The sequence below is a fragment of the Castor canadensis genome, chromosome 14, assembly GCF_047511655.1.
Source record: "Castor canadensis chromosome 14, mCasCan1.hap1v2, whole genome shotgun sequence".
Classification (NCBI taxonomy): domain Eukaryota; kingdom Metazoa; phylum Chordata; class Mammalia; order Rodentia; family Castoridae; genus Castor; species Castor canadensis.
This window is the reverse complement of record NC_133399.1, coordinates 107,140,072-107,159,527: the sequence shown is the minus strand read 5'-3', so window position 1 is coordinate 107,159,527 and position 19,456 is coordinate 107,140,072. Positions and strand designations below refer to the sequence as shown.

General features: G+C 35.8%; 1 protein-coding gene across 14 annotated transcripts in view; it reads right to left on the bottom strand.

Moving 5' to 3' along the window:
* The window catches only part of Hmbox1 (homeobox containing 1), a 168,642-nt gene that overhangs the window by 41,550 nt on the left and 107,636 nt on the right, over window positions 1-19,456 (bottom strand). For all 14 annotated transcript variants that reach the window (XR_002212020.2, XR_012441577.1, XR_002212021.2 and 11 more), the window contains 2 exons: window positions 14,454-14,564; window positions 5,106-5,259 (listed from right to left, as the gene is read on the bottom strand). Coding sequence is in view for 11 of the 14 variants with exons in the window: in XM_020157962.2 (XP_020013551.1) it covers window positions 5,106-5,259; window positions 14,454-14,564 (265 nt within the window). In the remaining 3 variants the exon portion in view is untranslated. The remainder of the gene's footprint in view (window positions 1-5,105; window positions 5,260-14,453; window positions 14,565-19,456) is intronic.

Below are 19,456 nucleotides of genomic sequence, written 5' to 3'. Positions count from 1 at the left end.
CATAAGTCAAAGCTCTAAGCTGGAAGGGACTTAACACTGAAAGAGAACACTGGATCAGCACTGGCTATGAAGAAGACATTGTACTATGTGCTTTACACATATTATCTCAAATAATTCCCAAATAATTCTCAAATAATTGTTACTTAATTCTCTTAAGTAACAATCTCTACTTTACAAAACATGAAAACGCCAAAGATGCACACAAAGTGGTTGAGATTAAACCTTAAGTCTGATTCTGAAGTCTACCTTATTTTTGCTTTATTATACTTGATTCTTCTTTTTATCAACACAGCGATTGGACTCCAGAGATGTTACAAGTTGGCTGAGATGAAGCCATTTTCTGATGGCACAAATACTGTCTCCCAGTTAAATGCTCTCTGAGCATTGCCATATTAAGCTCTCTTTAAATTCCCTGATCTGTCTTTCCTATGTTAATCTAGAGCTAGTTAGGGTGCTTATTCTGTCAAATCGTTTTCTGATATATATCTTACCTTCTATCCATGCATTATCTCTTTGCTTTTACACTATAGTTTAGGCCCTCATCAACAGCCTCCTAAACTAGCCTCCATCTATCTCCTCTTCTAATAACTATTTGCATATGGGCTAGTCATTTCCTTTCACTGAGGCTCTTAGGTATAAAATACCTACAATACAGAACTGTGAAATTAAGTAAGCTCAATTACATGTAACCATCGATAACACCAATAACTATTTGCAAACAGTTCAAAGCCAGTCCGGGCATTCTAGTTCTGAGACCCTATCTCAAAAATATCCAACATAAAAAAAGGGGGGTGGAGTGGTTCAAGCAGTAGAGTGCCTGCCTAGTAAGCATGAGGCCCTGAGTTCAAACCACCATCAAAAATAATAATGATAAATCTGAGATAAATTTCTATCTTTATGCACACACATTCACACAAAAGATTAGTTTTTTATTTAATAATTTTGATTTTATATTTGTCTTTTCCCTCACACTGAAAATCTTAGTTCCTAATAATATTAATAACTTTTTTTATCAACAACTACATTTATACCTATCTAGATAAGTAGCAACTAAATAATAGTACTGTATTACCAAAATTAGTAAAATAGTGTATTTTTTGGTAGTTGTTTCTATATTTAAGCTATATCTCACTTAGAAAGTACAGTGAAATTACTGTTATAAAGTTACATCACATAATACTTAAGTGTTTACCTCAATACTATGATTCACCGATTTGTTTCATTTTAGTTATTTTGTTAAGGATCACCTCCCCATTTCAATTTAACTTTGCTTTATAATTATGTAAAATATTTACACGGTTATAATGTCAAAATAAGGCATTTTTGTTGATATTTACCTCTGTCTTCTCCTATTTAGCCTTTTGTTTTGTTTTTTGGTTTTGGCAGTTACTGGGGTTTGATCTCAGGGCTTCATACTTGCTAGGCAGGTGTTCTACCACTTGAGCCACTCTGCCAGCCCTCAGTACAGTTTTAATTTGAATATCTCTTATTGTCAGTTAAGTACCTTTTCATACACACGTGTATTATTTTTCTGCGAACATCTTTTTTCTTTTCTCTCTCTCATTTGTTTTTTTTTTTTTTGTAATACTGGGGTTTGAACTAGAGCCTTATGTTTCCTAGGCAAGCTCTCTACAACTTGAGCCACACCCCCAACCCTTTTTCTTTAGTTATTTTTCAGACAGGGTCTGGTGCTTTTTCCTTGGCCAACCTTAGCCCTTGATCCTCCTACCTTAACTTCCCGCATAGCATATGACACCATACACACATTCCTCTACTAATAGCTTTAGTCCATTTTTCTATAGAGTTGTTGATCTCTCTTAAGAGCTCTCTGAATATTAGGAATGATAAAAGTTGCAAAATTTTTTTGTTTTCCAAATAGTCTTTTTAGTTTGCTCAGTTTTTAACCTCCAAATTTTTCTTTTTATTTATGTAATCATATTTGTCAATCGTGCTTTTGGATTTTAAGTCATAAAGTTAGGAAACATTTCCCCCATTTCCAGGATGTGAGGGGTTCCATCACATTTATGGATTCAAATAAAAGAAAAAGGAAAAAAAAAAAACAAAAACATTTATGGATTCAATTTTTGACTCACTTAAAATTTATTTTGGTGTATGCTGTGAGGAATGGAATAATTTTGACTTTATATTAACATATTTAAATAGGCTTGCTTTACAGGTTTTATAGTCTGAGCGTATGTATTCACCCACCCATTCGGTCTAAGCAAAAACCAGTATGTGTAACACTAAGGCTAGGGAATTTCATAATTTATTTTTAGAAAATTAAAAGTTCTATTTTCACAGAACGAAAACCATACTATGACCTTCTGTACTATTGCTATTAAGTGCTTTGAAAGTACAATTTTTGCAACTATGGGAATAAACCATGTTCCCTCTAGTTGTACCAGGTAAGATAAAATTAAACCAAAGATAACCAGCTCTTGGGTTGAAGATATTTGTTAGTTAAAATTAAGGTTAAAAATATAAATTAAAACTAAATGGAAGCCTTAAAAGTATTCAACATCTTTTTAAATGAAATTTAATCAGTGTGATTCTGTGGCTAGTTCTTATTGCCTGGTGGGGGTGGGGGATAGGAAAAGAAAACCCAATGTTTCTGAGACTCAATTCTGAAAATGCATTAGGAGTATCACCTATCATTTTTATTTTCGTTTATTCATAAGTGCATACAATGTTTGGGCCATTTCTTCCCCCTACCCTCCACCTCCTCCCTTCCCCCCCACTCCCCTCCCCTACCTCCTTGCTTTCCAGGCAGAAACTGTTCTGCCCTTATCTCTAATTTTGTTGAAGAGAGAGTATAAACAATAATAAGAAGGACAAAGTGTTTTTGCTAGTTGAGATAAGTATAGCTATACAGGGAGATTCCTAGCATTGCTTCCATGTATATATGTGCTACATTCTAAGTTGATTCTTCTCAAATTGACCTTTTCTCTAGTTCCTGATCCCCTTCTCCTATTGGCCTCTGTTGCGTTAAAGTTTCTGCATTAGTTCCTTTGCACTGAGGACATCAAATGCTATCTAATTTTTTGGGTTTCTTACCTATCCTCATACCTCCCCTGTGTGCTCTCACCTTATCATGTGACCAAAGTCCAATCCCCTTGGTGTATTTGCCTTTGATCTAATGTCCGCATATGAGGGAGAACATATGATTTTTGGCCTTCTGAGCCTGGCTAACCTCGCTCGGGATGATGTTTTCCAGTTCCATCCATTTACTTGTGAATGATAAGATTTCATTCTTCTTCATGGCTGAGTAGAATTCCATTGTGTATAAATACTACATTTTCTTAATGCATTCGTCAGTGGTGGGGCATCTTGGCTGTTTCCATAATCTGGCTATTGTGAATAGTGCTGCAATAAACATGGGTGTGCAAGTGCCTCTGGAGTAAACTGTGTCACATTCCTTTGGGTATATCCCCAGGAGTGGGATTGCTGGATCATATGCCAGGTAAATGTTAAATTTTTAAGAAGCTCCAAATGTTTTTCCAGAGTGGTTTACTAGTTTGCATTTCCACTAGCAGCGTATGAGGGTTCCTTTTCCCCCACATCCTTGCCAGCACCCGTTGTTGGTGTGTTTCTAATGATGGCTATTCTAACAGGGGTAAGGTGGAATCTTAATGTGGTTTTGATTTGCATTTCCTTTATAGCTAGAGATGTCACCCACCATTTTTAATGCTCTCAATTTTTAAATTAATTCTTTCTCACACTGATATTATATAAGAAATGAAAAAATTAAATAGTTAAGTCAGCAGCATAATTAGAAGTAATACAAGCTAGAAACTACTATCAGAGCTTATTATGGTACATAAAGGAGAATGAATATACAATATTGTGAATAATTTAAGTTAGATATTACTTTCATTCCCACCTGCTATGTGCTAAGTTCTAAACAAATCTTCAGAAAGAATCAAATTTTACAGATGAGAAAGACAGAACAGATTTGTAAAATCAGATCTCCAGAACAATAAAGTCTCACTCTTTCACTTTAACCACAGGCAGATAAGAATTCATTATTCTACTCTTATCTATCATAGAGAGCAAGGAAAGAACAGGTAATAAAAATCAACAGAAAACCTTCAGTCTCATTTGGCTACTGGGTTCAGTTCAGTCTTTGTCTTAAAGCTATTAATTTCACCTACATTACAAGAACAAATAGTCTGAACTGCAGCACTGTAAACCAACTACTCTCTCAGACAGTGATATTAAAGAGCTGGGAAACAATCATAAAACAGGCAAGAAGGAGATGGTGGAAGTCCTAAATGGCATATTACCTACTGGAAACCTTCATTTTAGAGATGCCAAAGTGACAGTTCAGAGTTTGTGACCTGAACGAAATTAGTCGGGTTGCAGATCTTCTGAGTTAATGCTCTGTCCTATATTCCACTGTGCTGATTGATTCGAGATGGTAAATGTGTAGTTGGGAATTATCACCCTACTGCATAAAAACCTGCCCCTAAAAACAAAATTCTATAGACATTGCTTACAGGGAGGGGACTAAAAGGATAACTATACTATAAAATCTCTGCAAAATATAGTAAACATTTTAAAAGGATGTATTTATTCCATGCCAGAAATATGAAGCTAAAGTAAAAAAAGTACTACGTACCTAGTAGATCAGTTACTGGTGCTAGAGTGAGGAGATAAATGACTAACTCAGACTCAAAGAAAGTAATTTCCAACATTTAGGACTAAGTTCACTGAGACTATCCTCCTTATTAAAGAAAGTTAAATCTAAGTGTCTCCTTTATAATTATGTAACATTTTTGATGAAAATAAAGACTTCTAAAAGTTTTTTCAAAATGTACTAAAAAGACCTAAAGTCAAAAGTATTTCTTCTAAAGTTTCTTAAATTTCTGAGGACACTACTAAATTATAAGTGAAATAAACTGACAGAGGATAACTCTAGGTGTATTATTTCTCAGCACTAAAATCAACTTATTTCAATAATATAGCATTTGTAATACTTCAAAATACCTTCAGAGTTAGAAGACAGATCCCAAATTACTTGTTAGAAATGAAAGCTGTCCAAATCTATCCAAAGTTTCTGTTTTTCCTATGTTTGGGAAATGTCTCTTAGGAAAAGAGACATGTACCTTTCCATGACAGCCAGGCACTCCTTTCTCCAGGTAAATCGACTCCCTCGTCGGAGTCGGAAGGTCCCAGATGTGGCAGAGACAGGGGGAGGTGTTTGTCTCCATTCAGGGTCCTCTAGTGGAATGGGGGCAGGTCTCATACTTAATGTAGCTCCTGAAATAAACAAGGCATTTTCAGAAAATATCTTATAATTTATTAAAATCAGTATGACAAAATACCACATAAACAGTAACAATGAACTCTTGAGTATAGTTACTTTGTTCTTCCCTTAAAACTTATAGGCCAATATATTTAATATTTATATTTTGAAAAATCTGATCAAAATAAAAATTTGAAGATGTAAAACACTCTCCCGTAACAAAAGTCTACCATTAGTTTTTTAAAATGTCACTGCTTCCCATCTGGTCATTTGTCTACAGTCTTTGTAGAATTTTTTTCAAACCAAGCAAAAAATCCACCTCCTCATGGGAACAAGGAAGGTGATCTTCGATTTAGTGACAGTTTAAGCAGTGTACCTGCCTCTGAACAAATTCTCTTGAAACTCCTACTCAACAGCTGTAATCTTTTTGATCACTACACTCTAGATGTTCAGAACCTTCAATTGCCACTGTAAGGGCTTAAGAGCACTTACAAAATGTATTTGGGTAAGACATGAAAAGAAAATAACTAATTGTTGTAAACTATTTTTTCCAAAAAACTGAAGTCAGGGGCTGATGGTTCAAGCAGTAGAATGCCTGCCTAGTAAGAATGAAGTCCTGACTTCAAACCTAGGTACCACAAAAGGAAAAAAAAAAAAAAGTTTAAAAAAAGCCAAGGTAGGCATGGCGATGCACATCTGTAACCCCAGCACTTGGGATCACTAACTTCAAAGCCAACCTAGATTACACACCGACTTCCAGGCTGCTCTGGCTATATAGCAAAACATTGTCTCAAAAAACAAAAACAAAAAAAAACAGTCAAACATAGCAGCAAAACAAAAATACGACAATATTTACAGTATTTGATATGCATTTAGTTTACTAATTCAATCAGGTCTTTACAAGTCTACTACCTATTGATACTATATCATATTCTTTTACCTCTTGAGTATAATAAAAGTTCAATAAAAAAAAACTACGAGATAGTTTACTAACTCAGATGAGCATTTTCTCAAATAGCTTGAACAGGTGATGATGCAGTTATTCATTAATTCACCGTTTTTCAAACCCCTTTCCCATAGCTTGCTCTAGGCTATAGATCTCCTCCTCCAAATTTTCTCTTCCTCCGCCTACCTCCCACCCCCTTTTGTTTCTTTTTGAAACAAGGTCTTGCTATATTGCCCAGGCTGGTCTTTAATTCTTGACCTCAATCGATCTCCAAAGTAGCTGGGACTGCAGGTATGCACTAGCATGCCTGGGATGCCCACTCTCCCTTTTGAGAAATGATCTCACTATGTAGGCCACCCTGGCCTTTGAACACACTATGCAACCCATGCTGGCCTTGAACTTATAATCCTCCTGCCACTGACTACCATGTACCAGCATTACGGGCCTGAACTACCATGCCCAGCTCTGATTTTTCTTTTTAACATATTGTCTTGCAATCTTCCCCATCTCAATAAATCAATCCCCATTTTTTGCTCAGCTCAAAAAAATCTCAGATTTCTCTACTTCCACATACTACACAACCAGCCCATAGTTAATTCTATTACTTATATCTTCAAAATATATCCAGCATCAGAGTAATTTTTATTATCTGCATGTTCTACTTTAGAACAAGCTAGCATCATCTGTCGGAATCATACATTCCAGGGATAGGTTCCAAAGATGGGTCTTCATAAGCCATGCCTCCTGGTAATCATGCTCTGAAATCTGGGCACTGTTGATGAAGCACATGGGGAAAGTTCAAGGACAGATCACAGGAAGCTTTGCAGCTTCTGCTCAACTCCTGGAATGGTGTCTCAGTTGCCCTAGAAGAAATTAGGCTAACCTGAGACTTTGATGTCAGCAAACCCGAGCTAGCCTTGTAGAGAGGGCACATGGAGTGAAAGATATCCCAGGTGCTCCTGACACTCTATCCAGGTGCCAGACAGTTGAGGAAAAAAACACATTGAACATTCCAGCCACAGAAGATACCATGTGGAGCACTCTAGAACCCAGCTAACAGAGAAACAAGGATCCAGACATACATGTTCAGCACAGCCATGTGGAAGCCAGCCTCCAAGGACCCTAGGATCCATGCCTTCTGGTATCCATGCCTCTGTACAGTGCTTTTCCATACTGCACCATGATTGGTCGGCGTGACCAACAGCATGTGGTAGTGATGTCACCCTCCAGGATTACATTATATATGACACCATGGCATCTGTCATAGTTGTGCTCTTGTGTTCATCCTTTCTCTCTCTCCCTCTCATTCTCCCTCCCTGTCTCTCATCATGTGCTCACAGGAGAACTAGCTGCCATATGTGAGGACGTTCAGGTAGTGAACAGTGAGGCCCTTGATGAACTGCTGTGACTAGTCAACAGGCAGTAAGGAACTGGGGCCTGTCAATATTGGCCCTGAAAGTGGAGTGTCCAGTTCCAATGACTGCAGCCCTGGCTACAAAGCCGTAAAGCTTGAAGACAACCTCATGAAAACTTTGAGCCTGAACCACTCAGTTCAGCAACTCCTGGATTCTTGATCCACGAAAACCCGAGAAAACAAATGTTTGTTAAGCTGCTAACTTGTGGGGTAGTTTGTCGTGTAACAATAGGTAATACTTCTCCACTTGTTTATTTCCCCATATCCTCTAACACAATAAGGAGTGTTATTTATTCAGGTGTATAAATTTGGCTGAGAAAATTCCCTTTAAGATAAGACATTTCACTAATAGTAAGACTAAACATTTTTTCCTGTTTACTGACCATTATATGTTTTTTCTTATTGTTTGTCCCTTTTTCTTTTCACTTACTGGTTTTATTGGTGTGTAGAAACCATATTAATTACTCACATAGGTTGCAATTATTTCTTTTAGTTTGTCATCTGTGTTTTATCTTTTTTATGATGTTCTTTCTGATCTTAATCTTATACAGTCAAATATGTCAATAGTTTTTATTATGGGTTTGAAAAATCATTCAGAATGTTTTAATATTCATTTTGTGTTTAGCACTTAATAATATATAATTCTTCCTAATGTGTGATGTAAACCAAATATTTAACTTTTCTTATTCTCAAATAATCAAGTGTGCTTTGGAGATTCATGGCACAAAATAAGAGTTGGCAAACTAGGGCCCACTGCCTATTTTCATAAATGAAGTTTTACTGGATGATGGTCATATTCATTAATTTACATATTGTCTATGATTGCTTTTGCATTATTATTGCAGAGGTGAGTAGCTGCCACACAGATCAAATAGCCCCAAACCTAAAATACCTACTAACTGGCCCTTTACAGGAAGAGTTTACCAATTCCTGGCTTAAAAACGTTCCTGATCTATTCATCCACTATGAAACTAAAATGAAACCCTTCTTTAAACAGTTAAAAAAAAAAAAAAGTTCCATTTTGTCAAAATAACCTGGATATTTGGCTGGGCCTAATTCAAAGTCTGTTTTGTTATAGTTCCTAAAGCAAGCATAGATTAAAGTATAATAAGAGCTCTGGAATCTGGCTAAAATAAGGTTATATAAGTTTTATTCTAGAGCTAGAGTTAATATTATTAAGCCTTTAAAAATAATATTCTGTACTGTTTAGATTTTCTAAAAAGAAATTTAGATGAAATAAAATTGGTCAGAAAGGGAAAAAAAGAGGAAGAGAGAAAAAGGGGTGTGAAAAGAGAGAAGTAGTGACCTGGTTGTTTTGAAAAAAATCAAGACAATTTACATACCAAAGGTAGAAGTTGAATAATTTAAAATTTGTAAACATAATTAATTTAAAACATTACTGGAGTAGAGGGAAAAATCATCACATTACTTTTGAGGTTTTTTTTTTTTAAACTTATTTCTTTTTCAATGTAGAACTAATTAAAGATAGCCCAAGGGAAACACTCTAATATAGATTTCTTCTAGAAAACTCAGGTTATCTTGTTTTGGTCAAAATGAATGGAAAGCAATGAATGATTCAAGAACAGACTCAAAATTATTGATTGTGATAGAAAAATACAAAGATAACAGAATGCAGGAACACTACAGATAAGCTTTAAAACTCCTCTGAAGTAAAATATGAGTTCTGGGCTGGCTAAAAGCCACTACAGGAAAAATGTGTTACTTCTTTCTTTTTGGTTTGTTTGTTTTAAGGTCTCACTATATAGCCCAGGCTGGACTGGAACTCAGTATATAGTCCTAGCTGACCTCAAACTCATGATCCTCCTGCCTTAGTTTCCCCAGGGCTGAATTCACATGTATGAATCATCATGCCCAGCATGAGCTCTCATTTAAAACAATATATTGCACCTTCATCTACCAGCAAATCTAAACCCATAAGAAAAAAAATTCTTCATAATTTACCAAAATATTCCAAAGTTTTGGCAAACGATCTGTCTATAAATATGATTATCTTGCTTAACAGGGCTAAATTTGGGTGAAGCTTTATTAATCAGGTAGTAAAAGAATGACTACATCATTCATTTGCTCCATGTGGGAAAAAAAGGAGTAACTACACACACATTTTCTATCCATAGAAACTAGCTTTTCCCAAAGTCATTTCTCATCTTCTCTTATGTCACTACATGCTTCCCTAAGCTCTAACACTTTGTGTGTGAAGGAATGAGTATTTCTTCTGATCTCCACACTTACTTCATATGCATAAGCCTCCTGGCAGACTTTAATTGTTTAATATTGAAGTATGCAGAATCAGTGCCATGAGCCAAGAGGTACTCAGCAAGCCTTGTCTGCTACCATGTTTAAATTAGATGAAGGAAAAGACTGTTGAGTTTAATTTGATTAAATAAACAGGTTCTTTTGATATCAACCATGCTGAATTTAGCATTCTTTAAAAAAAAAATAGGCATTTTCTTGTAAATGTTTTCATAAGAAACAAGATAAAGTACATCTGATTAGTTTCCATCAGCCTATTTTATTTATAAGTCTTGGCAAGCTTTGGGTTATACTGAGAAATTCTGATGATGGGTCTGTTATCAGAGAACTACATTGTGTCTATAGCTATTGAATTGTCAGTAAAATTAACCTGAATATCCATTCTATTCTTTTTCTTGCTGAGTCCATGTAAAGAGAACCTTTTAAAAAAAGAAAAAAAGAAAGAAAACCCAACAGATATATGGAATACAGAACATTTTGCTTGTTATCCATATGCTTATAGTTACTGAAGAAAAGCAAAAAAGTAGTCTTACTTTGTGATTTTTTTCCCTAATTTAGCATTTTTTCACAAACGCGATTGATTTTTTGATGTTATGTAATATTTCCTCGCAGCACCACTCCTTTTTTCCATTATACTTTATTATGTACTTTTCAAATGTGTAAATACATGGTCCAAAATTTAGATGGTCACAGAAGGTTATGTAGTTAACATTCTCTCTATTGCTCCCATACCACCAGCTCCCTCCCCAGAGCTGTTCTTACTAGTTCCTAATACTGCATTTCAAAGAGTTTCTACACTTACATAAGCATTTTATAAGGGCATGTGTATGTACTTCTCCCACATAAACAATAATATACCATACATTGTCTTATACCTTGCATTTTTAACTTCTCGGCTCCCTATCACCATATATAAATTTAAATACTAAGAGTGTCTTTAAACTCTATACAGCTCTACAGTGTTCCATTGTATACCTGTGATTTAACCAGTTCTCAAGGGATTCTAACCATGTCTGTAATGACTTCCAAAGAAGAATCTAATGTACAGTAAGCAAGTACTGATCTGAGAGAGAAAGAGGATAAGCTATTCTGAGATGTCATCCTATTTTAGTTCATCTTATTCAAATATCCACAGAACAAGAAACAATACTATCCTTTAGCTAAAATCAGAGGTTAAAGTCAACAAAACTGCATTTATCCAGAATTTTATGCCATATGAGCTCTTATATTAAAGGTGAAAATGCAAAGAAAAACTTTAAAAAATTTTAAATTCCAATTGCTAATATTCAATTGTTAATGCAGCAAAAACTACCTACTGACATTTATTAAATTACCATTTTCTCTTTAGCTACTTTTAAATTATGTCCTACAGAAAATGTAAGAGGTACTTAAACTGCTTTTGTTGAAAAGCACTGACTCCTTACTTGGGCCCAAAAATTACCTAAAACCAGGAAAAAAGCTTGGCACCTCGGCTTCCAATTTATACCCATTGTCCTATCCTCTGAACCATTTTCTCCTGTAGCCACCATGGAATCAAGGAAGGACAGGGCTGACTGATAACATCTTTATGACAAGGGACTGAAACTACCCCCTAAGGAACAGTGAAGCCTTGCAGGACAAATCATTCCTCCAAATGAGGACAATTACCTATAGAGATGAGGCTGCATCCTGGAGCAGGAGTAATCATCTCATGGGAGCCAGATTGTTCCCTTCAAGTGATAATAGTGACAATGACTTCTCCAGAATATTTTCTCTAGAAGCCCAGAAAATCAGAACTGAGATAATGACCAACCAGGTCACACCTGTGAGCAGGACCGTTTAACTATGCATAACTTTTGTTCCCTGAACTAATTATCTACTTATAGCAAAGCTCATGTCTACTCCCCGAAGATGGCTGAAGAGGGGCTGAAGTGCTTACTTTGCCTAAAATATCCTTTGACATTCTAAGTGCCAAATTGAAGAAATACAAACCACTTCCCCAACACAGCTGATTAGTACCTGTTCCAAATTCTTTATTGCTCTGCCTTAGACCTGTTGGAACACCCTGATAAATTCCTCTGGTAGTCCCTCTGGAGTTAACCAGTCCCTGGTGATCCCAATGGCTAGTTATGGAATGTGACCAGATTTACAAACACGACAGGTACCATTCCTTGTTTACCCAGCTGAACCCTTGCTATCAGCCTAAGCTGTTCTAGTAAGCAGACTAAATGATAAGTTTCTTTCACTCTTCCATCTGACTTGCTCTGCTATGAACCATGGAAAAGTAATGTCATCTTTTTGGAAGACTGCTTAGTATCAAGTTGGAAGTGCTGTTTGAACTGTATCTTAAAACTGTGTTGGTTTCATATGGTAACCATCAGCCATATGTGACTACTGAGCACCTGAAATGTGTCTGGTTGAAAACATATGCTTTAAGTGTAAAATATATTGGATTTTAATTAATCAGGACAAGACAGGAGGGATCTCTATTTAAAAAATATTAAATATTTGCAAAAATAAACTTAATTTTCACTGCTTCTTTCTGCTTTTTGAAATGTGGCTACCAGAAAAATTGAAAATTACATATGCCATTTGTAACAGCAGTCATTATTTCAAGACATTTGCTTATCATTAGAAAATATCTAAAAATGAAAGCTCTTCTTTGTAGAAAAACTTCCAGCTGATAAATGCTGAAGGAATGGATTTGATTATCTCATTTTACAATTCCCTTTGGATTCAGGCAAGGATCACTAAGGAATACCAAGCCTCGGGAGAATGGTTAATGCAGAAGAGAATATTCAACCAGTGGCAAACCGGTGCCCTAAAGATTATTTACCACCTGCAAAGTTTGTAAGATGGTCTCCACCTTAACAAAACGATCAAATTTATCATATAGATAGTGCTACAACTTGACATCACAGGCCTGATGAGATGTGGCAAAATGAGACTAACACATTGTGTATATAGTATTTTCTCTCTCTTTTTTTTTTTTGGTGGGACTAAGGTTTGAACTCAAGGCTTCATGCTTGCAAAGCCACAATTGTGATTCTGCTTGAGCCACACCTCCAGCCCATTTTGCTCTGATTACTTCGGAGACAGGGTCTTGAAAACTGTTTGCCTGGGCCCACACATCTACCCATTTCCCTATCTCAGTACCCATAAATTCATTTTATTTTTCATTGTATTTCAATGCAAATTACTGTCCTTAGTATAGGTCTCACTAAATAATCTATGGAGTATTCTTGATAAAAATATTCAACCTGAATCTAATGAAACCTTTAATTCTAACTTCCAGTGTATTAAATACAGAAGATAAGAAAATAAGTTATTTGACAATAAAAGTAAATCATTCTGAAAAATCCAGAATGTGAGACATCTATAAAAATGCATGGTTTAAAAATAAAAAGTTTGGGTGACTAGAACTAAGAGTCTAAGAAAGCACTCTAATTTGCCAATCTAAAACACATACTAATTAAAAAAGACAGAGAGCAAACTACAAAAGACATTTTTACAGTTAGAGAAATGTGGCGATAGACTAGATAGTAGCTAATATTATGAAATTATCAATTTTCTTAAGTGGAACAATAGGGCTTGTGGTTATATAGAAAATTGCTCTTATTATAACCTTACACACACACACACACACACACACACACGTGCGCGCACACACACACACACCTTAAAGTATATTTATTTTATACAGATAAAAGCAAATACAGCAAAATTTCACCATTATTGTATTGAAGAAGAAGGAAAACTAGTTGTTTACTGTGCTGATCTTTCAAATTTTCTATACATCGGAATCACTTCAAAAGACAAAATGGGGGGGAAGGATAAATTCTAGAAAATTCACTGTACAGCAAATGATATGGCCTATGGTGTTTTGTCTTACCTAGGCCTTTTGGATTTGAAAAATGTGGTTTTTAGGAAAACAATTAAAAACCTTATCAGACACACACACTTACTCACAAATATGCCTATAGAGCCAGTGCTATTATCATGCGGTATTCTAACTGGTAACTTAGTCTATATGTAAAGAAAGGCTTTATAGCAGTAGCATTACAAAAGACAGCTCAATCATAAGTTTATAGATTTCAACCTGTTTTCAACCTACTATGGGCCCATGGTACCATCAGAGAAGCTTCATCTTAAAATCCAAAGACACATTTATTACCCAGGTCATTAGACTTAGAAACAGAAAATCACTGGAAATGGTACAGCATGAACTAAATAAAAATACTAAGCTCATATTACAACATTTTTCCAAAAGGAGAAAAATTATGTATCTACAGTTGAAGAACAGAAAACCTGCCACTGACCATTCATGAGCATTCTTTCAAACTATAGCCAGAACTTCATATAACCTGGAAGCAAAGAGGTGTCTTAAGAGGAAGGGGGCGAAACACAAAATGTTAGACAAAAACCAAAAATTATTATAATCAGGGCTTAGATTTGACAGGTGTGTATGTGTATGTATATGTATGTGTAAAGGTACAAAAGGAAAATATGAAACTACGGTATTGAACAAGTCAGCACATGAAACAATAATTACATTTGTCTTGCTTCTGATGCAATAAATAAAAAGAAATGGTAATTACCAGGGTTTGTCTTCTCAAGTTGATACCAACGGTAAAATGCTCTTTTCTTCTGTTCACTCAGGTCTGATCCCTGCTGCAACAGCCAGTGAGAGATTCTGCTTTGACTGATACCTATGCAGAAAGAAAAATAGCATTTGGGGGATACTGAAATCACGGTGGAGTTAATGAGGGCTCTGATGGTTCTAGTTACTGGGTGGTTTACTCTCTGTCACTGTGTAATGAAGCTGCAACTGGAGCAAATTCCTTAATACTGGTCTGACTGTACCAGCTAGGATATTCTCAGAAATTACCTATTAGAAGTCAAAATATTTTATTAACCAAGACTTTACAGTGTCTTCTAAAGTCAGTCTCCAAACGAGGTGTGTGAACATGAAGTAAATGAAGGAATTCCTAAGTAACCATTTACCATAACTGTCACTGCCCTCCATCCACATTTGAGTCAGACTATTAGAACTTTTAACAGGTACTGAGAGAGAAAAAATCAAATCAGCAAGTTTGGCTTCTTATTACTGATACTGACAAAAAGATTTAGGGGCTAAGAATGGAGAGGTCATTGAAAATACTATCTTCAATAAGGTTTTTGCCTTATTTGTTAATTTATTGAGGCATTTTTAGACTCATTACTGTAAGTATGACATGTAAGAACTGGAAGACTTTTAGACTTATACGGCAATATGACCTCTAAAGAAATCCTAGCAACTAAAAATGTTCTTTCAGTACATGTACTTTCCCCCGAAAAATGGTATAAAACAGGAATTTTCTGCTATCACTAAGAAGTTTTTGTCAGAATTACTTAGAAATGTAAAGAATCCTCACATCTGACAGTAAAAAAGCATGTCTAAAACTTATACATACTCATTCCCATCATTATAGCTACTTGAAAAAAGGAGTAATTCAATATACAACTGGCAAAAGCAGAGTTTGAGGAAAGACAAAAGATGTCTTATAAAGTCCAGAAGTTACTTTCCAAAAGACCAGCCAGCTACGATAGAGGTTTACCAATACCTTAAACCCTCCCAAGGAATTACTTAATGGTAATGGGATATTACTGAATACCACTTGTGCCAACAGCTGCTTAAAGCTATGATGTCCAATTGGAAGAGTGGCTATCATGAAGTAATCACAGCTCCCAAAGAGGAGAACAAGCAGGTCTGGCAACCACATTTAATGCACTAAAAGCAAGCTCCTAGAGTTTCACACACTTAGAAACCTACATCAAGAGAAAACTCAAGGAAATTGGGAGGAGAGTGTTAAAAGAAAGACCATGAAGTCAGATTCTCTGACTAGAAACATCTTTCTGTTTCAGAGGGCAAAATTCAAACTATTTTCTGAAACCTGGGTGATTATGTTCTTAAGTAATTCAGAGCTGTTTTCCAATGAATTGAGAGGTATTCGAAGCAGGTGTTGGCAGTTAGCACTGCATGCTCGGTTCTAAGAGAGATGATTATTCTGGATAATTAAATCAACTGAGTTTAGCAATACTTTCACCAAAACTCTAGTTTCAGACACTGTGGTATTTTTACACTGTTTTTTAATAAGAGTGAAGAAAATAACCATTTAGTACAATGAAATCAAAACTGATTTTCATGTCAACAAAATAAAGTTATTTTACAATGGATTCTTCATATCAGTACCAAACGACTCAAAAACAGGGAATTTGAGGAAAATCTGTTAAGAAAAAGTATATGTCAGTTTTGTTAGTTTATTTCAATATTAAATCTTTCTCACACAGATCACACATAAAACAAACCACGAGCTATGAGGGCTGTCAAGATCTGGTATGTATTTGGGATGCAGAGATCAGGAGGATTATAGTTCAAGGCCAATTTTGGGCAGAAAAATATGTGAGGCCCTCACCTCAACCAACAGAAGCTGGGTGTGGTGGTGGTGTGCACCTGTCATCCAAAGCTATGTGGGAAGCATAAATAGGAGGATCACTGTCCAAGCCAGCCCAGGCATAAATGTGAGATCCTGTTGGAAAAATACCTAAAGGGTTGGGGCATGAAAGAGTGGTAAAGCACCTGCCTAGCAAGCTCAAGCCTGTGAGTCCAAACCCCAGTTCTGAGGGAGGAGGGTAAGACATTAAATTATAGTGTATTAGCATCACAAAGTACTGGCAAACTTAAAAAAAACAAAACAAATGACTACAACGACAACATCAAAAAAGCCATACCAACCAACGAAACAAAAAGCCATTAACAACAAGCATTAGCAAGGTTAGGGAACATATGGAACTCTCATGCAAGGGTAAAATGGCAGGTCTACTTTGGAAAACAGCTGGACAGTGTCTAGTAAAGCTGAACATATGTACATGATATGACCTAGCCATGTCTTTATTAGGTAGATAGCCCACAGAGAAATGTATCCATATGCAATAGAAATATGTTCAAAAGACACATACAAGAAGCCTCTATATGAGCCTTAAACATAACACGACCATTTAGAAAGCCTAGATGGCTTTCTAAATTTATAGGCATAAATTGTGTTATCTATGTATTCTACTTTAGACTACTATATCGTATAGAAAAAGGATAAACTACTACATGCACTCACATTGACAAACCTCACAAAAATAACATTGCCCACCAAAAGTCAAACATACAAAAAGCAATAGGATCATACAACTATGTGTCAATCTATCAAAAGTTAAAAACATATACAGCTAGTTGACAGGGATGCAAGTCAGAACACAAGTACCTACATAGGAGGGAAAAGGTGGACGCCTGGGAGGCAGGATGAGGAAGGGTTAGGTGGTCATCAGCAATGCTCTTTGTCAGGAGGGTGATTAGGTGACGTCTTCACTTTTTAAGTGTCATCAAATCATCACCTATTCTAAATACATATTTAAAGTTTAAAGAGCTTCCCCCCCAAAATTCTATGTAGTTTAAAAAAAGTAAATGGATATGTAGTAATATGAAAAGATACCCCTGATATAAATGAAAAAGAGTATACTTTTATGAATATATAATTTCATGTTTTATATTTTTTATAGTAACAAAACCTTATGTAAAACCCAAGATACACAATATAAATTTCAAGCAGTAAACTTTTGCTATATTCCTACTTCTATACAGCTTTCTTCACTTTTCTATAAATATGCATCAATTTTTTAGTTTTTCATAATACAGCATATTTTGATATGTTCTATAAACATTGCAAACAGTCACAAAAAGAAGTAAATTTCTTCTCTGATTCTACTATGTGAGGAACGCTATGTGAACAATTCATATTTATGTTGCTCAACAACTTTCTCTATGTATAATTATAAATTTAATAAAATAAGGAAGAGGAAGGTAATACGGACTGTCCTCCCATCTGTGTCTTTTTTTTTTTTGACAGTACTGGGGTTTGAACTGGGCTTTACATGACTTGATACTTGTGAGCCATGCCTCTAGCCTTTTTGCTCTGGTTATTTTAGAGAAGGTCTTACTTTTTGTCTAGGTTGGCCTAGACCAGATTCTCCTAGTTTATGCTTCCTGTCATAGCTGGAATGGCATGCACACCCATACCAGGTTTTTTCCATTGAGATGGGGGTCTCACAAACTTTTCTGGTGGGACTGGGGTTTGAACTCAGGGCTTTGACCTTGCAAAGTGGACACTCTTACCACATGAGCCATACCTCCAGTCTATTTTGCTGTGGGTATTTTGGAGATGGGTCTTTCCAACTATTTGCCAGGGCTGGTCTTGAACTGAAACCTCCTGATCTTAGCTTCCCAAGTAGCTAGGAGTACAGGCATGAGTCACTGGTGCCCAGCCCTGTAATTTTTTTTTTTGTCTGGGCTATCCTGAAACTGATCCTTCCAAACTCTGCCTCCCAAATAACTAGGATTACAGGTGAAAGCTACCAGCATCTTGTCTGTCTCATTTTTTTGTGTGAGTAAGAAACAAAGTTCTTCTCTATAAATTTAATATCATCTTCATATAAAAATGTAGAAAACACATCAATAAAGCAGGTAATTTTTTCAGAAGTGGTACTATAAACAACCAACCAAGCTCCCTGCCGCCAAAGAAAAAATGTAAAATAGTGCATTTTATAGTGATTTTTCTTTGCAGCCTGTTGATGGGTAAGGTTCCTTGAACTCATCCTTGAGGGACTGCTTTGAGACTTCATTTGAGCTTGTCACCCAAAGATCCATCAGCTTATTACCGTCAGCTTTGCTACTTCCCCTTAGCAGAAAATTTCCCTTACTTCCTCCCTGCTTTCCACTGCTGAAGAAAATGTCTTTGTCCACAAGTTTTAACTCCTCAAAACCTCTTCTTTTCTATCCTTTATAGAGAAGTAAAATTTACATATATACATACATATATACGTATATATGTATATATATACATACACACACACACACACACACACACACACACACAGAGACAGAGAGAGAGAGAGAGAGAGAGAGAGAGAGAAAGACAGAGAGAGACTGACTAAAACTAATCCCTGCTTAATTTCTTTCCTGTAAGAAAGCAGTAACGTTGTATCAAAGGAGGGAAAAGCCTTTATGCCAGCCCCATTCACATTATTTTCTGAGCTCCAGCCTTATCAGGCTCTTTTCAGTAGCTTAAGTATCATTCTCCTTTTCACTAGAGCATTGTCCACCATAATCCAGTCTTCTCTAGTCTAATACTGTGCTATAAATTTAAATGCTTTATTTTTCTCCCATTTCCTATGGAGTGTGACATTACTAACCACTCACCCAACCTTCATCCTTGAAGAGCTGGATGCAACTCCTCCAAGGCATCTTTTCAGTCCGCTTCAAGGGCTATTTTGCAAGCTACCCATGTTAAGAGGACACAGGGTTCCATCTTTAAGCATCTTTTCTCACTCTACATACAATTCCTTTACTCATTTCAATTATCAATAATTATGATTTTAATGCAAGAAACTTAAAAAAAACTAGAGTGAAATAAAGGTGTTTAATAAATGTGTCTACAGGAGATGTGATGTTTCTAAAGAGTTCACTAAAACAAGAGAAATTATATAAAAACACTGTGATTGGAATGCATTATTA